General features: G+C 38.8%; 1 protein-coding gene across 6 annotated transcripts in view; it reads right to left on the reverse strand.

Annotated features, from left to right (window-relative positions):
- kdm4c (lysine (K)-specific demethylase 4C) overlaps nt 1–23716 on the reverse strand; it is a 221347-nt gene that overhangs the window by 165815 nt on the left and 31816 nt on the right. For 5 of the 6 annotated variants that reach the window (XM_059030251.1, XM_059030246.1, XM_059030260.1 and 2 more), the window contains 2 exons: nt 21412–21526; nt 10739–10932 (listed from right to left, as the gene is read on the reverse strand). In XM_059030251.1, coding sequence (XP_058886234.1) covers nt 10739–10932; nt 21412–21526 — 309 coding nt within the window. Of the gene's footprint in view, nt 1–10738; nt 10933–17389; nt 18072–21411; nt 21527–23716 lie in introns of those variants that run through there. The other variant, XM_059030267.1, reaches the window with a different exon arrangement.

Below are 23716 nucleotides of genomic sequence, written 5' to 3' on the forward strand. Positions count from 1 at the left end.
GGATTTGAACCGGGGACCTTCTGGTTTAACCACTGGACCACACAGCCTCCTATTGCACCACTATTATGTCATTGTAAATACAAATTGTCTTCATCCTAAATTGTTACTTCTTATCTCATATTGTATTCTAGTACACTGTATTTAAATATTGTTTTTGCACTGTAACCTTGTAATAACAACATTATTATTATTATTATTATTATTATTATTATTATTATTATTATTATTATGATTAATAATCTTCAGAGCTGTGTAAATATCTTCCCCACAATCAGCCTTGTTGTGCCTTTTCAGGAGCACAAATATACAGCACACCCTCGCTATAACGCCCTTCATTAAAATGAACCTTTGGCTTTAACGAACTTGACCCTTGGACCCCAAATAAAAAATAAAAAATAAAAAAAAGATAATATAAACACACAATGTCAACATCCTGGTCTATACGCATGGGATGCCACCTGTGCAGTGAAATCAACTCTTTTGTCTTAAAAAAAAAAGCGTGCACTGTGGAACTATGCCTCCGAAACGAAAATCATTTCATGTTGCAAGAAAGCTGGAAACTATATTGAGCGTTTGAAAAAAGGATTAACTCAGGCAAATCTCTGTAGTGAATATATCTTGTCAAAAATCGCTCTGTTTTTTGGGTTATTCAGCAACCATGCGGCAAAGGAAAATTGATCAAAGAAAAAACAAAAAACACTTGAGGATCTGATGAACTTTTAATGTCAAGCTTTTCATATCGGGTTGATTTGGAATGAAAGCTCAGTTTGGGATTCTCGCATGTTGGATTAAGATTTGGTGCAATTCATGTCAGATTGATTTTGAATAAAAGTTCAGCTTCAATTCTGGCTTTTTGCTTTTTGTACAGTGTTTTAAGTCTTTAACTGATAGGATCAAGCAAAGGCAGAATACTGCATACATGAGACAAACAGGTATATGTAATTCTACTTTTATTAACACTCATCTCATTAACTTACTCCAACAGTATATTGTTCAATTTGATTGTTCTTTCTCTATAATGAACCCCTCGATATAACAAACAAAAGACTTGGAACCCAATAGGTTCATTATAGCGAGGGTGTATTGTATTTGTAAAATCTAGGTGATAGAAAGTAGCCCTTTAACCTACTGTACACATCCACACGCATTCAAGAATATATGCTACAGGCAAAGTTTTAAATGAGTCAATCCTCCTTAAAATGCCCTACTGCCTCCCAGGCGCCATTCTAAATAAGATGCTGCATCTCAAATTGATTGTTCCTGGAAACATATTTCAAATACATAAAAATTAATTGCTACACGGCTGCTACACTTCCACTAAAAAGGCTTTGTCTGGGCTTTACCAATGGCTTCAAAATTCAGGAAGATAGTTCCAAAGTTCAAGCCTTCATTTTTCAAGCCAATCATCGGCCAAAAATGAAATCGAAAACTAGGTCATAAGAGCGGCCTAGATTCTTACATACTTAAGAAAATGTACATCACTACAATGTTTAAAGATAGTGCAACAAATATTCCCGAGCATACAAGCAATCAATTCTGCCACAGCAAAACCGATGAGCATTCTACCCCATCACACTTTTGTTCTGCAGATATACAACAGGTAGGTAAAACACAATATTTGGAGGATTGGGAAAGGAGGACAGAGACTAAAAAACTTGAAAAAAGGTTGTTTTTTCCCCTCTTAAAAGTCGTTTAAGGCAGCTCTGTCCCCACTTATGTCATACCATACTGTGCTCACTGCAGTTGTCAAGACCACCCTACAATTAGCACTAATAAGACAGTTCTTACCTAATTAGTACAGGAAGAAATCAAGAAGAAATCAAGCAGAAAACGAGAGCTACTGTACAGCTATTTCCTTTTAGAAAGGGTCTGGCTACTTTTTAGATCTACTGAGAGCAATTATTTCTTTCCTTTATTGTGCCCATAAAAATATATAACAGAAACAAAACATTCGTCTGCATGTAAATTCAGGTTTGAATTTGAAGTCGACAGTAGTGACATCATGCTGCTTTGCAATGAATGTTTTTTTTAGCTACACAGAGGACATCGGTAGCAGTCATGACAGGACCTTTTTCAAATCGCTGCACCCCTCTAATAGAAACAGTTTCTGTTTTTAAATTAAACAAACACAAACACTTAACAATTGTATTAGTGATAAACTATATGTTACATTTAATTCACTGTCTTAATTATAGTTTCATATTTTAAATATGTGATTATACTGTGTGTTCAGAACCAATTTGTTACCAATTTTGTTGCAAAGAATGTCAATACTGTCAGTCTCTTTTTTCTTTTCTACTGTTAGTATTTCAAACGGGTTGATTTGATCAACCTACACTCTGCCAGGATAATCCACAGTTGAATTTTTTCAGAGCATTCTGAAGCTTTTCAGAGCATTTTTACAGCACTAGGGAATCACTCTGGATTGCAGGTTATCCTAGGATTACCCTTAAACTAAGTGGTCGATGCAATCTAATTGGATTCCCTGACATTGTAAAATGCTCTAAAGAAACAGCTGTGGCTTAGTCTGGAGGGGGCTTGCATGTGGAATGTGTAGTGCTTGGTGTTAATGGGTCCTTAGATGCAACAATTTGTTGTGTGTTCAATTTAGTTCTTTCCACTAACGAGTTCAAGGAATAATGTCAAAATAGATCTCTCTGAATCCACAGCAACAAGGCATTTGTAACAGATGTGAGTAAAACCATAAAACCAGAGCTCCACATTGATTTACATGACAGAGTAATAAACTGCTGTCTTGTTTCAGATTTATATGTTAAAAAAGATATACTTTTGTTTAATGTTATAAGGTTGACACTATTTTACCTGTATATGTACCTAAGTATCTAAGAATGAGTTCCCAGCTTCCAAGAGATAAAATTGTTCAATTTGTAAATTTAAAAAATATATATATATACACATATACACACACATACAGAACAGAATTTCAATTTCAACATAATGTCAATTTATCTAGACACAGATTAGCTTCTAAAATTAATTCTGGGATATAAAATGTGCATGCATTTCCCCCCAAAAATGTATCCCTTTGATTTGTTATTTGATTTATATCATAAAACACCACTCACTTCTGACATATGAACGGTTTACAATCTGCCAACCATGAGTGACATCTAGTGGTAATAAGATGGTATAACAAAATAATACATAAATAAATAAATAAATAAATAAATAAATAAAAGTAAAATAAAATAACCAAATCATTAGAATAAAAAATGAAAGCATTGTAGGTCCTAAGCAATTGAGTATTCTCTTTCTTACAGCTGCTCCAACAAAATACAGCACAGTTATGAACACCTGGGCTGGTAAGTGGCCTAATGAAAAAACTGCTGAATGGCGATTCTGTGACCTGCTACACTGTTGCACTGGTAGTAGTATATTACTTCAATATATGTACAGCACCAAGATATTCATGCCAAAAATGTTAAGGTCCCACATAAATACCCCACATACATAAAGTCTTATATACTATCCAACCTTGCCTCTCTTATTATTTTGACTGCCTCATATATTAAGTATGTACTGCAGACTCAGCTCATAGTGTAAAATTAAATGCCCTTAGGGAAGACTATTGTTACCTCCAGGGTGCAATGTCCTTAGCCTGCGGCTTCAGGCATTATAGTCCCCTGTTGGTAACAATAGTGTTCCCTTGGGGCAATAATTTTCCATTATAACCCTCCTCTCCTGTCCATATTTACTATATATATATATATATATATATATACACACACACACACACACACACACAGAGTATATTAGTTCATAGCGCCTCTGCCTCTATGCCATCATTCACTGTGAAGAATGACCTCTGCTTCCCTCTAAGACTGCAGTATTTCACACCGAACAGAGATCAAAGCAAAACATGAACCCTTCCTCTCTGAGGAACTGTATGGGTAGAAACCTTGTGACATTAGAAAAGGTTTGTTTTTTAATTGATATAGAGATATGTGTTAAGGTCATCATCAATGAAGCAGTAAGTCTAGAAAGGAAATACATTACAACGAAAAAACAAAAATTCTTTGTTCACCTAAAAGGACTAGAAGCTTTTTCTCCTGTTTACCCAATTATTCTTATAACAAAATGCCATAGTGGTTCAGGGGGCTTTACTTCACAATCAGATAATTCAGCAGATAACAAATAATACGCAATTCCTTCTGTCTTTGGTTCACTCCTGTATACTGGGATTCAATATGGTTTAAACTCACATTAATGCATCAACAGCTTATTGCTGCTTTATCTCCCAACAGCTAGGAAACCGGGTAAATGTACTCTGTCTTTACTCAATGCAGGGGATTTCCAGAGTAATCTAGTGCTTATCTTTGACAAGGTGTCAGGATCAGACTTTTTCTTTCTAATTCAGGACTTGTTAGAAGCATTCATGTTATAGTGAACCTGATGGACTGGATAGCTAATTCATCTAAACCAAATATATTTTAATATAAATCCACCTCAGGAAGGGAGTCAGTAAGATGGTAATTTTTAACTCCCTAATTGATCATTAAGCATTGACAAAAGTTCTGTATATACACAGTACACTTCCTTGCCACTTTATTAGGACCTGCTTACTGGACTGGATCAGAGATGCAAATTGGGCTGATCATGTGATGTGACATGTGATCCCTGCAGCACTATAGTGCTGTGGGGGAAGCACATTTAAGAGAAATGGGGAGGGGAAAAGACTTAACCATTTTTTGAATGAAAACAGTGATGGGTAGAGGGGGAAAGGGAAAAGATGGTAGAGTGGCCCATCCAAAATATTAATGACTGAACAGATTATCAACCCTCAAGTCACCTTCCAGCATTTTATGGAATCTATGCCACGTTGTGCAATATCTGTGATCTGCAAAACACTAGCGCAAACGACGGCTCAACCTGATATTAGGGTCATGGTGTGTATCTAATGTGGTAATGCGGCTGGTGGTCAAGGCAGACAACGGCAGAAATAGCACTCACCCAGACACAGAACTGCAAGTTTAGCAGGTTTGTGCACTTTTATTATTTACACAAACAAAAAGGTTTAAACAAAACACTAACCAAATAAAAAACAAACAAAAACCTAACTCCCATTGGAGTGCAAACTAAACTTTTCAAGTTCTAACTAAAACCAGAAAGCTAAGCTGTGTGGGGCTAATCACATTAGTTTGTTTAATAATTACCCTTTGAGTAGTACGAACGTACCGGTACGTTCGCTGCTCTCTGGTCCCCAGGGTGTACGAACGTACTGGTACGTTCTCTAACTTTAAACTTGAATTACTGAGCCTACAAAACCCCTGATCACATAATATTGTAACACTGGGTTTCTGCAACACCTTAGATTGGTCTTTTGCGCCCTCTGCCAGATATTGATTGAATTACATATAATAAACCCATTCACAAAATGTCAACAGTGTTTGTAAACCGGTGAAAATCGCTCAGTGAGAAAGAGGTATTAGTAATAATACTGAATTCAGATTCCAATTTAAATTCAAATACATACAATTCTTCCACTGAATCGGATGTCAGCGAGTGTGCCAGTGAAGACATAAGCAATGAATATTTACCATCAACATCAAGTGACAGTGAAGAGACGGCGCTATATGACCATTACCATATTAGATCATTGATTAAATAAAGATAATCTATTAGTTATCTATCAAATAATCTGAGTATTAATTCACATTAATTAAGACCTCATCATAATAATTTTATTTAATGACGTGTATAAGATCGAGGAATTACGATGAACACACAAAACACCCTCAACCACAACAAGGTAGGTTAAAATATAGTAGCAGTTTATTATATTATACTAATGATACAGAAAAGAAAAGCTTTGTGAGGTAACAGTTCAACACATACATCAATGCAGCAAGAGTAAACACTAATTCCTTGGATATAGATGTCTATATATATGGTTCCCCAATAATGCACTTAACTACAGTACAAGTGAAATCCCTTTGCTTTACTAGCATCAACATTTCATTCTAACACAGTACACTGACCCTTCTGAATCAATGTCAGTCCAGCCTGCATGACATCACCCTGCTGACAGTCCCCTGCTGAGTTACACAGAGAGAGCTACACAGGCAATGCTTCTGCCTCTATTGCTTACATGCAAAACAACCCTTGTTCAATTACAACTTCTTTTAGTAATATGTCACAGCTAATGCTGGACTACAATTGTTTAATAACAATTACACAAGTATACTTTCAAACAAGCACTTCATATGATAATATGAGTTAAACAGCATATCGTTTCTTTTTAACAAAGTTCAAACAATTTTCATATGCGCATTAAAAGCACAAATTAAGAAAACTATTTTAATCAACTTTTATGTCTTGCAATTATCATTAATTACTCTAGCTCCAAAAGAGAAAGTTAATGAAATTATAGTGGACCACCATCACAAAGCGCTTTACAGAGGTAGGCTGTGAACTGTGCATTATATGCAGAGTCACTTACAATAGGACATTGATTTAACATCTCATCCACAGGATGGAGCAAAAGGAAGTTAAGTGACTTGCTCATGGTCAGCCAGTGGCAGAGGTGGGATTTGAACCAGGGACCTTCTGGTTACAAGCCCTGGACTGTAACCACTGGACCACACTGCCTTCTAATATTCAACGGTTCCTTGGAGAAGACACCAAAAGTGTGCAGAATGAATCTTCCGCTGTAGTTCAGTGTTCACTTTGTTGCAACAAATCTTCAAACCCAAGTTGAGCTCCACTCACATCCTGTGTGTTCTTTCTTTCTTTGATTGCTTCGCCCATAGGCAGACAACAGTCTAACAAGCTGCTGTGTTTACGGTTGAAACAGAAGCTAGTCAAAGCCGGGAATGGTTCTTATTGACGCATAGATAATTGACCTGCAGACGTCTCTTTCCTTCCAGCAGGAGTCCGACAGGGAACTTTCTTTGACGTTTGTTTATTGCCGGTTACAGAATCTTGATTGCTTCACGTGTAGGCAGACAACAGTCTCTCAAGCTGCTGTGTTTACGGCTGAAACAGAAGCTAGTCAAAGCCGGGAATGGTTCTTATTGACACATAAACTGACCCGCAAACGTCTCTTTCCTTCCAGCTGGAGTCCGACAGGGAACTTTCTTGGACGTTCATTTATTGTAGGGTACAGAATCTTCTTGCAGTCAAGAGGTATAAAGCTTAACACTATCTTCTCTTATAGAGCCATGTTAGACTCAGAAACCAATTTGGGAACCAAACTGCAAACCAATTCAAAGTTCTTGCTGCAAGTTACCAGATCTTATAGGACTTTCACATAAAGACCTATACATTACCCCGACAACTGTCTTCCATTGCGTTGGACAATGGGTTGCCTCAACCTGCATGGGATGAATACATTATCTAATTATGACTTCCTTCTGCTGTTCCAGCTTTCTTCCCCCACAAATTCTGATCGGATTTTCCGATCTATTTACAATCCTGTAAAGGCCTTTTGTGTCGGGTTCAGTTAAAGTTAAACACTGGTCAAAGGCTCACTACCTCCTCCTTTGTGCTGGGTGCTCGGAAGTTGCTCCAGTCAATAGTTCACACGCAGCCCTGCATACTGTGTGCTCAAGAATGAATCCAAAAGATTAGATCAGATATGTACTTATATCAAAAATAGTTATTAATTCCAGGCACAAAACACATTTCTTTCACCGTACCTTTGCTTCCGGTTTTATCACACAGGTCTCTTCTCCGGCTTTCACACAGACAGCCTTCTACACAGACTGCACACAAACACCTCACTTCTCTTCCATACCCTCCCACTCAATCTCAGGCAGGCATCTCCCATTAAACTAGAGCCAGGTGCAACTCATCCCAGCTCACTCCCATGGCAACCCAGAGGGATGCAGTCCCGCACCAAAACCCCTGGACCACACCCTGTCTCCTTCCTCCCCCTACTCTGCCACACCAATATATGCATACCTTTCTGTGAATTTCATTTATTTAGATTTTTCCTGTACATGTTTTGCTTTTCAATTTATAAGCAGATGTTGCATTGCCTGCTTTTCTGTGGGAGACACTGTTACCCTGTTTCTCCATATACTTTTTGCATTGCTAATTAGCTATGGTAGAGTGCAGCTAAATTCAGCAACATCACCATCTGACAACTTTTCATATACTGTAGGATTATATACTATTAGTGTGTATCACTGCCATACAATTTAAATATGTAGGTTTGCCCTCCTGGTTGATAATAGAATGCAACATGGTCCACCAAATTGGTTAACTATCTAATGATATTTGGGCAACAAAATCCTCTTGTTGGTGATCCCTTTGCTTTCTTGAAACTGTCTACAATAAATATGTACAATCTAACTGATTGACACTGTTTCAAGGTAGATTCAGCATGCGTAAACTACAACGGAACTTTGGAAAAAGGCAAACAGATATTGTTGAACTCTTTAATTTTTTAATTAACCATTTAAGGACCAGGACCAGTTTTTTTTTTTTTTTTTTTTTTTGAGTGTATCTGACTCTCTTCCTATAAAAATTCAATAAAAATCTATTTTTTACAATAGAATCTTGGAATTGGTGTCATTTTTTTCAGAACACTGGGGAACATTATTAAGTATTTCAGAAATCATAAAAACGTTTTTTTTTTTTTTTCAAACACAATGTCTTTTTTTTTTTTTTGTATTCTGCTTAGAGATACATATATAAAAACATACGATTCTATGTCCTGAGGGACCTTACAATAATAAAGTTTTGTTGAAAAATATTGATGTTTGGGCAAATTACAAGACATTGTTTCACCTGAGTGATTGCAATGCCATAATAAACATTTATTCTCCGGGTCTTTATAAGCAATAATGGACACTACTCTCAATGTATTTTCTCAAAATACAAATTTATAAATAAAATAATATTTCTTCATTCCATCAGTAATAAGGGGGAAAAAAAGTACCTGATCAATTCAGTTCATGAACGTATCTGCTTTCATCCGCACATTTTTTGATATGTATAAATGTTGTAAAAACATATATACACCACCCACTCGATATATATCGCGGGTGTCAGGGTCCAATATAAATTTCGCTAGTGCATTGCTGCCACGAGTGAACACGTCTTTGGCTAAAATAAAAACCGCTTCAGCAAGTAGATGCGTGCGTATATGACAACAGTATGATATTAATGCTTTGTTTTTATTTGTTTTGTATATTTTTGTTTGCGATGTGCAGTGCGAAATAAAACAAAACAGTAATTCTAAGTACAATTGCCTATGTATATTGCAGCTAAGGCATGCACAGTTAGACTGTAAAAATGGGGAGGCAACCCCAGGACCGCGATATATCCGAATCCGCAGTATAGCGAGGGGCGATATTACGAGGGGTGGGTGTATTAAAACACATGAGACAAAACACATTTGCTAATATAATTATAAGTCAAATACATTGGATTTACAGTGTTTTCAAGTTTTTTTTTTTTTGTTTTGTTTTAAACAAGTCCCTTTGGTGTTTAGTTTTTGCATGTTGCTATAAACTGTCTCTGCACTTTAAAAATTAAATGCCTGTCTCAGTGATGTCACACACAAAAAAAAACAACCAGGCAGTGATATTCAATCCCTCCCCTATCAAATTAACAAGCTATACTGCAAAGTATGGTGGCCCAGTAAGTCAAAGAAATTAAGTGCATTTTTTATTGCGTTTACCCGATCAGAGGCCCAGAATGACACTTCATTATGATCGTGTTTACCCCATCACGGTCCTTAAATGGTTAAATCTGATTTATATAGTGCATATTATGTAAACAATTAAAATCCATTACCAAATCATTATACGTAGCAACTCTATATGGCACCGCTGCAGTGTATGGAGCAGGGTCTAGTATGCCAAAGCACTTGGGGGGTACCTATAGCGGTGTATTATTCGGTGTAAAGCAGTGTATTATTCCATTATACCTGTTAAACCTGGTATAGAATGACCCTCCAGGACCAGAGATGCTCACCCCAGATTCAGAGTCCACAGTTAAGTAGACAGCTAAATCTTCTCCAGTAATTATTACATTACATTTTTGGGAGCAAAGTATGATCATCACAGCTTATAATCTTGATATACAGTAACCAAACTAAAATGAGAACCAAGCAACTAATTAATAATAATCCCCCTTAAAGAGTAAGTAGAGGGGTTCTGAAAAATGTTAGCATTACACACCCCCACGTGTTGCTACAACTGTTTTAGTAATGTACCTGTGATTTTTATTTTCACTGTTAACATCCTGACACCGTTTTATACTTATAACTTCAAAGTCTGTTTCGAAGCTATTTTCAAAATGGCCGCTCTAGTGGTTTGAGATCTGTCCGCTAAAAAGTGCTCTGGCTTTTCTTTTCCATACCACATCATGGATCATTATTGCTGTGTTGCCTGTTTGTCAATGTGGGCAATAATCCTTACTATCAGTGCACTAGAAAAGCCATTTTGAAAATAGCTTTTAAACAGACTTTAAAAGGTATACGTGTAAAAATGTGTCAGGATGTTAACAATGAAAAGAAAAACCACAGGTACATTAGTAAAACAGTTGTAGCAACACGTGGGGACGTGTAATGCTATATTTCTCGGAACCCTGCTACTTACTCTTTAAGCACTTTCAACTCAATTTTTTTTTTTCAGTTTTGTAAGTTAATTAATGACTGGAGTAAACATAGGCCCAGTTGTGTTTTAGGGAGACAAAATGTTAAAAAGTACCATGGACTGACATGTCCATTGACTTCTGTAACCTTGTATCAATTTCTTAGGCTTACCATGATTTTGGCTCTCCAAAGTGGAGATAATTGATGCTGTAGAGATCCATGTCTTCAGTATGCCATGCAAAAGTTGTTTTCCACATTCCAAAATAGAGGTATGGTGTATTTACTCCTTCAATGGAAATGCCACAGTCTTCTCCAACAAGATCTAGGATGGAGTTCAGGTGAGTAATGTTCCACTCCTCAATTCCCTGGAACAAAACAGACCACATTTGAGCATGGCAGCACATCACCAAGAATTCAATAGGAGTGTAATGCTGTTCTTATACCAGTGTGACCTACTTTTCTTCAATTCAAGTGGAAAAAAAGCATCCTTTATTATTTAGTAAAATTTACTAGGGAATTCTTCTTTTGCAGTTTGTTCAATGCTACAACCTAGTGGTTACACATGTTATTACAAGACTATTTGTTGAAATAAAAAATATCATTCACACTTTCAATTGTGTTATCCTTTAACAGCAAACCTAATTGTTCTCATCTTTGTTAGAATGATTGATTCCTCTTCACTTTAATAAAAGACACAGTAAGAACTACAATAAAGACCTACTGCAACCACTGGGGATCCAAGACTAAAGGGTTCAATAAGACCAAGCAAGAAAAACAATAAAATGATTAATGAAGAAAAAAGCTGGTTCAGTAAAATATCTTTTGAAGTATGATTGCTTGTAAATACCTAAAAAAGCCAAACTGCTCTACACTTCACTATATCACATTGCAGGTATCCACACAGAGTCACCACACACAACACATGCCCTGTTCACACTTGCATTTGTATACCAGTATTGTTGCGTAAGACTATCGCAACGTCTGTTCAAACTGGAGTTGTTACCTGCGTCGTACCAGTATAACTGTATCGATACGAAACCCAGACAAGAGCATGTTTTGTACCGGTGTAGTATCCAATTCGTTGCCCCGTTGAAATCTGTGTCGCTTGTTCATTATGCGCAGGTGCAAGGCAATCTCCTTACTTTCTTTACATAGGCTTGACTGAGTAAACAAAATCGGACCTGACCCGTGTGTCGGGTCTTGGGTCCTCGGGTCCGGGTAGACCCATGAAAACCTTGACTATACAGTGCGCCCCCTTTAGAATGCTGCAGTCAGGAGCCATAGTTAAGAGACTGTGCTGTAACGAGAATACTAGTTTTAGTGCTTTTATACACCAGGCTTTCATCAGCATCTAGTTTGTTTGTGTGCTGCACCGACTGCTTCCTGACTTCCCCTGGTAACAGAGGGGTGGGGAGGTGTGTGCAGAACAAAAAACTCTCATTCTATCACAGCTGATGTGTGGCAGTGATATGCAATGTAACAAAATAATCATACCGAACGGAGCATTAGCCTGTTTTATACAGAATATTCTTCTCATAGTGCTTTTTTTAAAAAAAAAAAAAAAAAAAAAAAAAATACACATACGTATATATTTACACCTCCGTGAATAAAAACGGTTTTTGTTATATTCATGCTGACAGTCTATACATTTACCGGGACCTGAAAATGTATCGATTCATCTCAACCTGACAAATACAGTAATCTGTCTCGTATCCGGCAATCACATATCCGCCCTAACCGTTTATCCGTCATGATCAATCTCTTCAGCAATGTTAGTTTATTATTGAACAGAGACGATTAGTTCAGAGATTGTAGATCCTACCAAAGTTTTCTTACACTGTGTCTTGATCTTCTGCCTGTCACTCAGCAGTGAATGCACACATCCACACGACAGACAGCTACCCTGTCACAAGCATTAATACCCTGTATCTTTCTAAACAAGTGATTTAGGGGAGCTCCATAATAAAAGCTAAATCTCAAAACAATTATTGTTACAGCTGTGTATAATGGTATTTAAAACAGGATTCATTTATCCGCCTTTTTACATATTTGCCCTTACTCTGGTCCCATCGCAGTCGGATACATGACGGATTACCGTACTGCATCGTCAAAAGAAATAATACAGTATAATATAATAATTTACACGTGTGTGTGTTTATATATACAATTTTTAACGTGGTTTAAATTACATTAAAACATTGAATGCTAATACCTACAGATTGATACAAAACATTTATGGATTTGTGAAGAAAGTGTTCTATAATATGCCAGCAAGCCAGCACAACAAAATGAAACAGAGAGCAATGCCTATGATCTGTCTAATGACTACTATACTTTTTAAGAAGTAGAAGAATATACAAATTCACTTACATAGCACTCTTCATGCAGCACACTTTACAAATGAAATATAAAAAAATCATGTGTTTAATATATTATTATTTATTTATTTATTTATTTATTTATTTATTTATTTCTTAGCAGATGCCCTTACCCAGGGCGACTTACAGTTGTGTACAAAAAATACATATCAAGAATTACAGTACAATTAAGATCAAGATACAAAATACAATGACACAGTACGATTTGATATCGGGCCAGTTCAAGAGCAGATAACAGTGTTGATAGTTACATCAGGGTTAGATACGAGTGCAGGTGAGATACAAAATACGACAGATTGGGTTAAGTGCAGGATTAAATACAGTAAACTAGGGAGCAGATAAGTGCAAGTTAAAGTGCATTAAAGGCAGAGTGCTGTATTGTCCAGAAGGGAAGAGTTGAGTTTTGTAGGTGTAGTCTGAAGAGGTGTGTCTTGAGGAGGTGTCGGAAGGTGGTCAGGGACTGGGCAGTCCTGACATCCGTAGGAAGGTTGTTCCACCACTGCGGGGCGAGGGTGAAGAAGGAGCAGGCTCTGGAGGCAGGGGAGCGTAGCGTAGGTACAGCCAGTCTTCTAGTTCAGGTGGAGCGGAGAGGTCGGGTGGGGGTATAGGGAGAGATGAGGGTCTGGAGGTAGCTGGATGCAGTCTGGTCAAGGCATTGGTAGGCGAGTACAAGAGCCTTGAACTGGATGCGAGCGGTGATCGGGAGACAGTGGAGTGAGCGGAGCAGTGGAGTAGCATGGGAGAAGCGAGGCAGAGAGAACACCAGGCGAGCAGCGGAGTTCTGGACGAGCTGGAGCAGATGGGTGGCGGACGCAGGGAGGCCGGCCAGGAGGAGTTGCAGTAGTCTAGGCCGGAGAGTACCAGGGCCTGGACAATGAGTTGCGTGGAGCAGTTGGTGAGGAAGGGTCGGATTCTTCGTATGTTGCTCAGGAAGAAACAGCAGGTACGTGCTAGATGTGCTGGGAGTAGGAGAGGCAGGGGTCCAGAGTTATTCCGAGGTTCTTGGCTGAGGAGGAGGGAGAGAGCGTGGTAGATTCCAGAGGAATAGAGATAGAGACATCAGAATGAGGTGGAAGATGAGGAGGGGAAGAAAAGGAGGTCAGATTTAGACAGGTTGAGTTTGAGGTGATACGAGTGCATCCAAGAGAAGATAGCAGACAGACAAGTAGAGATATGGGAGGAGATGGTGGGGTCACAAGTGGGGAAGGAGAGGAAGATTTGAGCATCATCAGCATAGAAATGGCCCAGGGATCGGGTGTAGAGAGGGAACAGGAGAGGACCCAAGACTGATCCTTGGGGGACTCCTGTTGAGAGAGGGTGAGGTGTGGAGGTTGAGACACGCCAGGTTACCTAGTATGTGCGGTCAGAGAGGTAGGATGAGAACCAGGCCAGAGAAGTGCCGGAGATTCCCAGATCAGCAAGAGAGGATAGGAGAATAGAGCGATCAACAGTGTCAAAGGCAGCAGAGAGATCAAGGAGAACTAGGACAGAGGTGAGAGAGGCAGCATGGGCAGAGTTTAGCAAGTTAGTGACAGACAGGAGAACAGTTTCAGTGGAGTGAGCAGAGCGGAAACCAGATTGGAGATGGACAAGCAGAGAGTGGTTAGACAGGAAAGCAGAGAGCTGGCAGTGTACTGCCCACACGGGGGGTTTTAGAGAGGAAGGGTAGCAGGGAGACAGGACAGTAGTTCTGGAGGGAGGTGGGGTCGATGGTAGGTTTTTTGAGGAGGGGTGTGATAGAGGCTTGTTTGAAGGCAGAGAGAAAGAGAGAGGTGTTGAGAAGGGAGGAGATGAAGGGGAGTAGAGGGAGGAAGTGAGGGAGAAGAGGGTGGAGGTAGCAGTCTATAGAGAATTGGGAGAAGGAGTCATAGAGGGAGGTAAGAGAGCGGTGGAGGCAAGGGCAAAGGGGGAGAGAGAGTGGAGGTTACGACGGGAGGTGATAGTGGGGGTAGGTGGAGTAGGGAGAGAGGGGAGAGACAGAGAAAAAGAGATTAAATAGTGATCAGAGAGGTCCAGAGGGGTGACACAGAGGGTGGAGGAGCAGCAGGCCCTGGAGACGGTGAGGTCCAGTTGATGGCCAGCTTTGTGAGTAGGAGGGGATGGAGAGCAAGAAGTTGTAGGAGTGAAGGAGAGGAAGGAATCCAGCAGAGTGGGTGGGGTTGGATAGATGAATATTGAAATCACCTAACAGGATAGTTGGTGTAGACAGAGAGGGGAGGGAGGAGAGGTGATAGTCGAGTTTGTCAAGAAAGTGAGCGAGAGGTCCAGGGGGACAGTACAAAACAATTAGCAGGAGTTGACAGAGAGATGTTAGTTGGACAGCGTGAAATTCAAAGGTGTTAACAGAGAGTGAGGAGAGGTCAGAGGGGACAGAAAAGAGTAAGGAGGGAGAGAGGAGAAGACCAGTACCACCTCCCTGTCCAGTGAGACGAGGAGTATGGGACAGGACATAGAGAGAGGACAGGGCAGCAGGAGTTACAGTGTTCTCAGGAGAGAGCCAGGTTTCAGTGAGAGCAAGGAGATCGAGAGAGAGGTGGGAGGCAAAGGCAGAGATGAAATCAGCTTTGTTAGCAGAAGAGTGACAGTTCCAGAGGGCACCAGAGAGAGTGCGGGGGGGGGGGGGGGGGGGGGGAGGCAGAGGCATGAGGTTAGAGGGGTTAGGGGAGCAGCGGGGGAGAGGATGGGAGCGAGAGGATAGAATAACTGGGATGTGAGAGACAGTCATAGCAGGACAGGTGAGACAGATAGGTACAATAGTAATGGGAGCAGGAGCGGTGGGGGGAGGGTACAGACCTGTCTAGTAGTTGGCGTCTTCCAGAGCGCTGCTAGGTTTGGATTTTCCCCCTGCAGCCTCTACTCGCACCCTCACTTTGCAAGGGAACTGGTTAACAGCTGCTAAACTGCGCTAAAGACAATACTTCAGCAATACAATAGTTTCAATGCGCTTCAATGGGACCACACAACTACAAAAAGCTGCGTGGAAACCAATCTAATTGCAAATCAACCTCTATTCAATTTAACCACATACATAATCCAGCTACAAATAAACATAAGAACATAACATAAGCAAGTTTACAAATGAGAGGAGGCAATTCGGTCCATCTTGCTCGTTTGGTTGTTATTAGCTTATTGATCCCAGAATCTCGTCAAGCAGTTTCTTGAAGGATCCCAGGGTGTCAGCTTCAACAGCATTACTGGGGAATTTGTTCCAGACCCTCACAATGCCTAAAAAAATGCCTCCTATTTTCTGTTCTGAATGCCCCTTTATCTAATCTCCATTTGTGACCCCTGGTCCTTGTTTCTTTTTTCAGGGCAAAAAAGTCCCCTGGGTCGACATTGTCTATACCTTTTAGGATTTTGAATGCTTGAATCAGATCACCGTGTAGTCTTCTTTGTTCAAGACTGAATAGATTCAATTCTTTGACGACATGCCTTTTAAACCCGGGATAATTCTGGCCGCTCTTCTTTGCACTCTTTCTAGAGCAGCAATATCCTTTTTGTAACGAGGTGACCAGAACTGAACACAACATTCTAGATGAGGTCTTACTAATGTAAAGTTTGTAATGTAAGATTACTTCCCTTGATTTAAATTCAATACTTTTCACAATATATCCGAGCATCTTGTTGGTCTTTTTTGTAGCTTCCCCACATTGTCTAGATGAAGACATTTATGAGTCAGCATAAACTCCTAGGTCTTTTTCATGGATTCCTTCTTCAATTTCAGTATCTCCCATATGGTATTTATAACAGACCCAAACAAATATTACAATTTTTCCCTTCCGGTCCGATGTTGGACCCTGTCCGACATCATCAGAAAGACGTCAAGCACAGACCCCTAGTGGTTTTTTCTCTGGAAAAAGCCAAGAAAAGCTTTCAATGGCCGAGTGAGGCCGATAGAAGTCGGAAAAAAAAAAAACACGGAGGCGGGTCTGCGCAATACGCATAGTCCCTTCACCACAGACATAAAACGGACATAAACAAACAAGATAGCTGCTTCCGCATCCAGAGCTCAAAGAATATCACGGACATTTGCCAAGCTTTTTTAGATGTTATAGTAACAAAATAATGACATGGATAGCATTATTGAGGAGTTCGGTGATAAAACGAGTGATCAGGAGATGATTTATCAGTATGTACTACTATGAAGAGATATGTGATACATACAGCGAACAAGGAGTGGGGCAGGGCTGGAGATGCAGTAGTGAGTGTCCTGTTGATAAGCTGTGCCTTTTAAACCTGTTTTACTGTGAATAAAATTACTTTTAAAAACAGCTCATGTAAAACAAACAGATTGGGTGAAAATAAATTGCGACGTGCCTGACAGGCGCTGAATAAATGGACTGCAAAAGGTTAAAAGATTAAATTGTGCTAGCATTCCTGCTATGAATCGGGAGCAAGTTCCAAAGACGGGGGGGCATTATAACTAAATGACCAGGCTCTGACAGAGTTTAAATGAATTTTAGGGACTGTGTGGCAAGATGACTTTGTAGTGACATCAGACCAGGAAGATAATTGACAAACAGGATTGCAAGGTAAGCGCTGCTGCGCGTTTTATTAATAAATAAACAAATAAAACAGTTGAACAAAACAAAACACTTCACAGAAACAAATGCACTGTAGCCAAAAGAAATAGACAAACAAATAATAACTAAAACAAGTATCATGCTGGTGTTGATCCAGCATGCGTAGTAATTGTTTCTTTATATTTATTCTTTTACCTCCTCTCTCTTACTCCCGTTCTCCACTCCTGAACACTCCAACCATGTTTTATATTGTGGCAGAGGGATTAACTGGCTATTACCTAGTGTATCCCTCTGCCACATTCGGCACGGGGTTTCTCATATGCGTGGACAACAGCCAGTTTGTCAATAATCACTCACTGTTGACCAGGCATTCTCACGATTTTATCTGGATGGGGCATTTTAACCCCATCCAGGCTGTAAACAATAATAACAAAACATTGTGTTTTTAACACACCAAACCATACAGTGAAACAATAATAACACAACACATATACAAAATAACACAAATACACACAGGGGTGGGGTGTACCCCGTCACAGACTGTCAGAAGATTGGCATTTTCCGATCTCAGGGAAAAACCAGGGACATATGGGGTCAACAGATCTTGAAGATAAGAAGGTCCAAGATTATGTAAGGCCTTATAGGTGATAAGAATGTTAAAATAATAATAATAATAATAATAATAATAATAATAATAATAATAGTAATAATAATAATAAAAAATCAGTAATAAAACAAACTAATAAGATGGATGAAGTAATTGTATCAATTAAATACACGATTAAAACCAAGATTAATTTTTGACAGCCCTTATATATATATATATATATATATATATATATATATATATATATATATATATATATATATATATATATATACATATACAGACGTGCTCAAATTTTTTGGTACCCCGCCACAAAAAACGAAGAATGCACAATTTTCTCTGAAATAACTTGAAACTGACAAAAGTAATTGGCATCCACCATTGTTTATTCCATATTTAATAGAAATCAGACTTTGCTTTTGATTTTTTATTCAACATAATATTGTAAATAAGAAAACAAATGAAAATGGCATGGACAAAAATGATGGGACCGCTAACCTAATATTTTGTTGCACAAAATACCTTTAGAGGCAATCACTGCAATCAAACGTTTTCTGTAGCTCTCAATGAGACTTCTGCACCTGTTAACAGGTAGTTTGGCCCACTCTTCCTGAGCAAAACTGCTCCAGCTGTCTCAGGTTTGATGGGTGCCTTCTCCAGACTGCAAGTTTCAGCTCTTTCCATAGATGTTCGATAGGATTCAGATCAGGACTCGTAGAAGGCTACTTCAGAATAGTCCAATGTTTTGTTCTTATCCATTCTTGGGTGCTTTTAGCTGTGTGTTTTGGGTCATTATCCTGTTGGAGGACCCATGACCTGCGACTGAGACAGAGCTTTCTGACACTGGGCAGTACGTTTCACTCCAGAATGCCTTGATAGTCTTGAGATTTCATTGTGCCCTGCACAGATTCAAGGCACCCTGTGCCAGGCGCAGCAAAGCAGCCCCAAAACATAACCGAGCCTCCTCCATGTTTCACTGTAGGTATGGTGTTCTTTTCTTTGAAAGCTTCATTTTTTCGTCTGTGAACATAGAGCTGATGTGACTTGCCAAAAAGCTCCAGTTTTGACTCATCTGTCCAAAGGGCATTCTCCCAGAAGGATTGTGGCTTGTCAATATGCATTTTAGCAAATTCCAGTCTGGCTTTTTTATGTTTTTCTTTCAAAAGTGGAGTCCTCCTGGGTCTTCTTCCATGGAGCCCGCTTTCGCTCAAAAAGCGATGGATGGTGCGATCAGAAACTGACGTACCTTCACCTTGGAGTTCAGCTTGTATCTCTTTGGCAGTTATCCTTGGTTCTTTTTCTACCATTCGCACTATCCTTCTGTTCAATCTGGGGTCGATTTTCCTCTTGCGGCCGCGCCCAGGGAGGTTGGCTACAGTTCCATGGACCTTAAACTTCTTAATAATATTTGCAACTGTTATCACAGGAATATCAAGCTGCTTGGAGATGGTCTTGTAGCCTTTACCTTTACCATGCTTGTCTATTATTTTCTTTCTGATCTCCTCAGACAACTCTCTCCTTTGCTTTCTCTGGTCCATGTTCAGTGTGGTGCACACAATGATACCAAACAGCACAGTGACTACTTTTCACCATTTAAATGGGCTGAATGACTGATTACAAGATTGGAGATATGTGCGATACTAATTAAAGGAACTAATTAGTTTGAAATATCACTATAATCCAATTATTTATAATCGTTTCTAAGGGGTACCAACAAATGTGTCCAGGCCATTTTAGAATATTTTTGTAGAATAAGCAATAATTCATCTCTTTTCACAGCTTCTTTGCTTTATTCTATGAGTCTAAGGCATGCAAGTATACATGATAGAATAGCTTTTAATTTCATCACTTTTCAGGAGGAATGAAGCATTATTTCAATGAGCTGTAAGGGTACCAACAAATTTGAGCACGTCTGTGTATATATATATATATATATATATATATATATATATATATATATATATATATATATATATATATATATATATATATATAAAATACACATTTATATTAAAGCAACATGACAATTCAAATTAAAAAATGTACAAGTAGCATTTATTAGATCAAAAGATTTGGACCTCAAATACCAATTTTGTCCTCTGCTGTGAATGAGCACCTGTGACAGGCTAGCTGCAGTGAGGACTTCAGGCCAGAAAGAAACACACAGACAGACGGTACTGGGCTTGAAACTGAGACGCAATGGCAGCGCTCAGTGCGTTTAATAAACAAACAAAAGGTTTTAAACAGAAAACAGGACACGGCACTTGAGGCCAAAATAAATAGACAAACAAAATGGATTAACACTAAGCAAACAGTGGACAGACAGACAAACAAACACAGTGAATCTAAACAGTTATTATTATTATTATTATTATTATTATTATTATTATTATTATTATTATTATTTATTTTACCTCCTCTCCACACCCGTTCTCCACTCACCAAAAACACAACCCCGAGTGAGTGAAACGTGCATCTATATATACTGTTGTGCCGGGATTCAATTCCTAATTAATTATTCACTTGAATCCCAGCAGGTGAATTAATTATGTGCAACCTCGTGCTCACATATTATATACTTTAAATGCACGTGAAGTGCAATCCCGTGCCTAAATACAATTATACATTTTAAATAACTCGTGCTGCACACACCCATTTATATCCTGTGCAGCCATCTCTATACACCAATATTAACACACCACACGCAACAAACAACATAAAACACAAGAATACACACAGGGGCGAGGCACATTGCCACAGCACCGTCTGCAGGAAAGGTTTTAATTCAGTTAATATTCAAGCCATCTCATATGCCAAAATGTCTGTGTTAGATGCTGTCATTCAATACCCTGGGAGTACAAACGGCAGTTTCATTTGGGCAAATTGTGATATTGCCGATCGCTTTGCCAGTGGAGATATTGGTGATAAGATATTGGGAGACAGTGGGTAAGTTAACAATAATAATCATAATTATAATAATAATGCATTTTATTAACAAGTTGTGCAACTTATAACTATTTATCTGTTTTCATAATTGCTTACTTAGATGGATAGCAAAACATGTGTCATTGGTTTAAAGGCAGCAGGAAGAGCTTGGCTATTTGCTTTGCTTTTTTTTTTTGCTTATTCCAATCCTCTTTCAATACCAGCAACAGTTACTTCACCAGTTATAGACAATTTTCATCTCCCTCCTCTTTTCCCTTCTTCGACTACCTTCCGTTATACTTGCTAGACCTATCTATTGTTATACTTGCTAGATGCTATCCATCGCTAGAGCATTTACTGCATCAGCGATTATCTGCCACTTTTTTACTGTCTTCTGAAGGGAACTCTTACCTCATCATACAAACTGCCGCTCACATCTGCACCATAGATGGGAGACACGAAGGTCAAATTTTTCCAGTATTTCCTCTCCAGGTCTTCATAGTTGAGGTACCGAGGAGTACAATATCTGTATGTTAAAAAAAAGACAACATTGACTGACTAGCTTTTTTGTTTTAGTCAACTATGGTACGTTATGAGGAGGGGGAGGGGGAGGGGGAGAGGGGGGGGGGATGCAGAATGTGCAGTCTCAACGTATGGTCAAGTCAACTACAGGGGGATGCTGCTTGCTCACCTTTAACAAATGACAGCACTCTGTTTTAGTAAGGAAGCAAGTACCGCTATTTTTAGGCTTTATAGTGTTCTGAAATACTGTCTACTTAGGTTTATTTAATGTTTAAACAGGTCAGCGAAATGTCCGCAAAATCCTAATTTTATTCCGCAACATACCCGTGAAAAATACGTAAATTTACCGCGATCTAAGTAGACCCCTAATTATTATTAACAACAATTATAAAAATAAGCACAGTAGAATCTGGTTTACCCAGTCACCATTTCTTTATGGCTTCTTATTGCAAAATGTGCCTCTGTGATTCATTTGATTTGAATATATAGTAATAATAATAATAATAATAATAATAATAATAATATCTTTATTTTTATATAGTGCCTTTCAAAGTGGACCACTATCACAGAGAGCTTTACAGAGGTAGGCTGTGAACTGTGTATTATATGCAGAGTCACTTACAATAGGAAATTGATTTAACATTTCATTCGCAGGATGGAGCAAAAGGAAGTAAAGTGACCAGGGTCACACAGCAGGTGGGATTTGAACCGAGGACCGTCTGGTTACAAGCCCTGAATGATGAATATGAGTTCTGGTCAAAGGTTTTGTGGAGTGATGAAACAAACAAAAAAAAATTCGAGCTATTTGGTCATACCTATAGTTGTTACATTTGGAGAAATTCTGGCGAGGCATACAAAAAAAAGAACACCATACCTACTGTCAAGCATGGAGGTGGTAATATCCTTCTATGGGGCTGTTTTTCCTCTAATGGCATGGTAACATGGATTCCATAGCATACGAAAATATATTGTCCAATCATCTGAAACCCTCCGCTACAAAACTCGGTTTAAAGCACAACTGGACGTTCCAACACAACAATGATCCAAAGCACACATCAAAAAAATCTAAAACCAACTGAGAAAGTTTGGTATGAGATGAAGAAGGCTGTGCACAAGAGAAGTCCTCTGAATTTGAATGAACTGGGCTGGCTGCATGGTGGGCCTGCAGAGTGAAAAGAAGCAGTCAGATAACGGCATACGCGTCGGAGGACAGCGTGTTTGTCTTCGTCGCTCCCGAATCAGCGCAGGGGTGGTAGCAGTGAGCTTAGCTTAAATACAATTGGGAGAAATCGGGGTAAAATGAATTGCCGACTACTAAATTAAATAAAACAGGTTGTTGTTGCTAAAGGTGCCTCAACTAACTATAAATTTCATTTTCCTTGTCAGGGTATGAATACTTTTTAATTAGCATTTTTTGAGTTTTTAGGGACAACAAATTGCTGAAATAATTAACTGTAGATATTTCTTGTAACTTTTTTCCTCATCCACAAAAGCAAAACTTTTGCTACAAAAGATTTTTCCTAAATTTCTTTGTTTCAGAAATTTCTAGAAATTATAAATTTCCACAGGGGTATGTAAACTTTCGACTACAATACATATACATACATATATATATATATATATATATATATATATATATATATATATATATATATACATATACAGTGCCTTGCGAAAGTATTCGGCCCCCTTGAACTTTGCGACCTTTTGCCACATTTCAGGCTTCAAACATAAAGATATGAAACTGTAATTTTTTGTGAAGAATCAACAACAAGTGGGACACAATCATGAAGTGGAACGAAATTTATTGGATATTTCAAACTTTTTTAACAAATAAAAAACTGAAAAATTGGGCGTGCAAAATTATTCAGCCCCCTTAAGTTAATACTTTGTAGCGCCACCTTTTGCTGCGATTACAGCTGTAAGTCGCTTGGGGTATGTCTCTATCAGTTTTGCACATCGAGAGACTGAAATTTTTGCCCATTCCTCCTTGCAAAACAGCTCGAGCTCAGTGAGGTTGGATGGAGAGCATTTGTGAACAGCAGTTTTCAGTTCTTTCCACAGATTATCGATTGGATTCAGGTCTGGACTTTGACTTGGCCATTCTAACACCTGGAGATGTTTATTTGTGAACCATTCCATTGTAGATTTTGCTTTATGTTTTGGATCATTGTCTTGTTGGAAGACAAATCTC

This window comes from Acipenser ruthenus, chromosome 1 (assembly GCF_902713425.1).
Source record: "Acipenser ruthenus chromosome 1, fAciRut3.2 maternal haplotype, whole genome shotgun sequence".
Lineage (NCBI taxonomy): Eukaryota > Metazoa > Chordata > Actinopteri > Acipenseriformes > Acipenseridae > Acipenser > Acipenser ruthenus.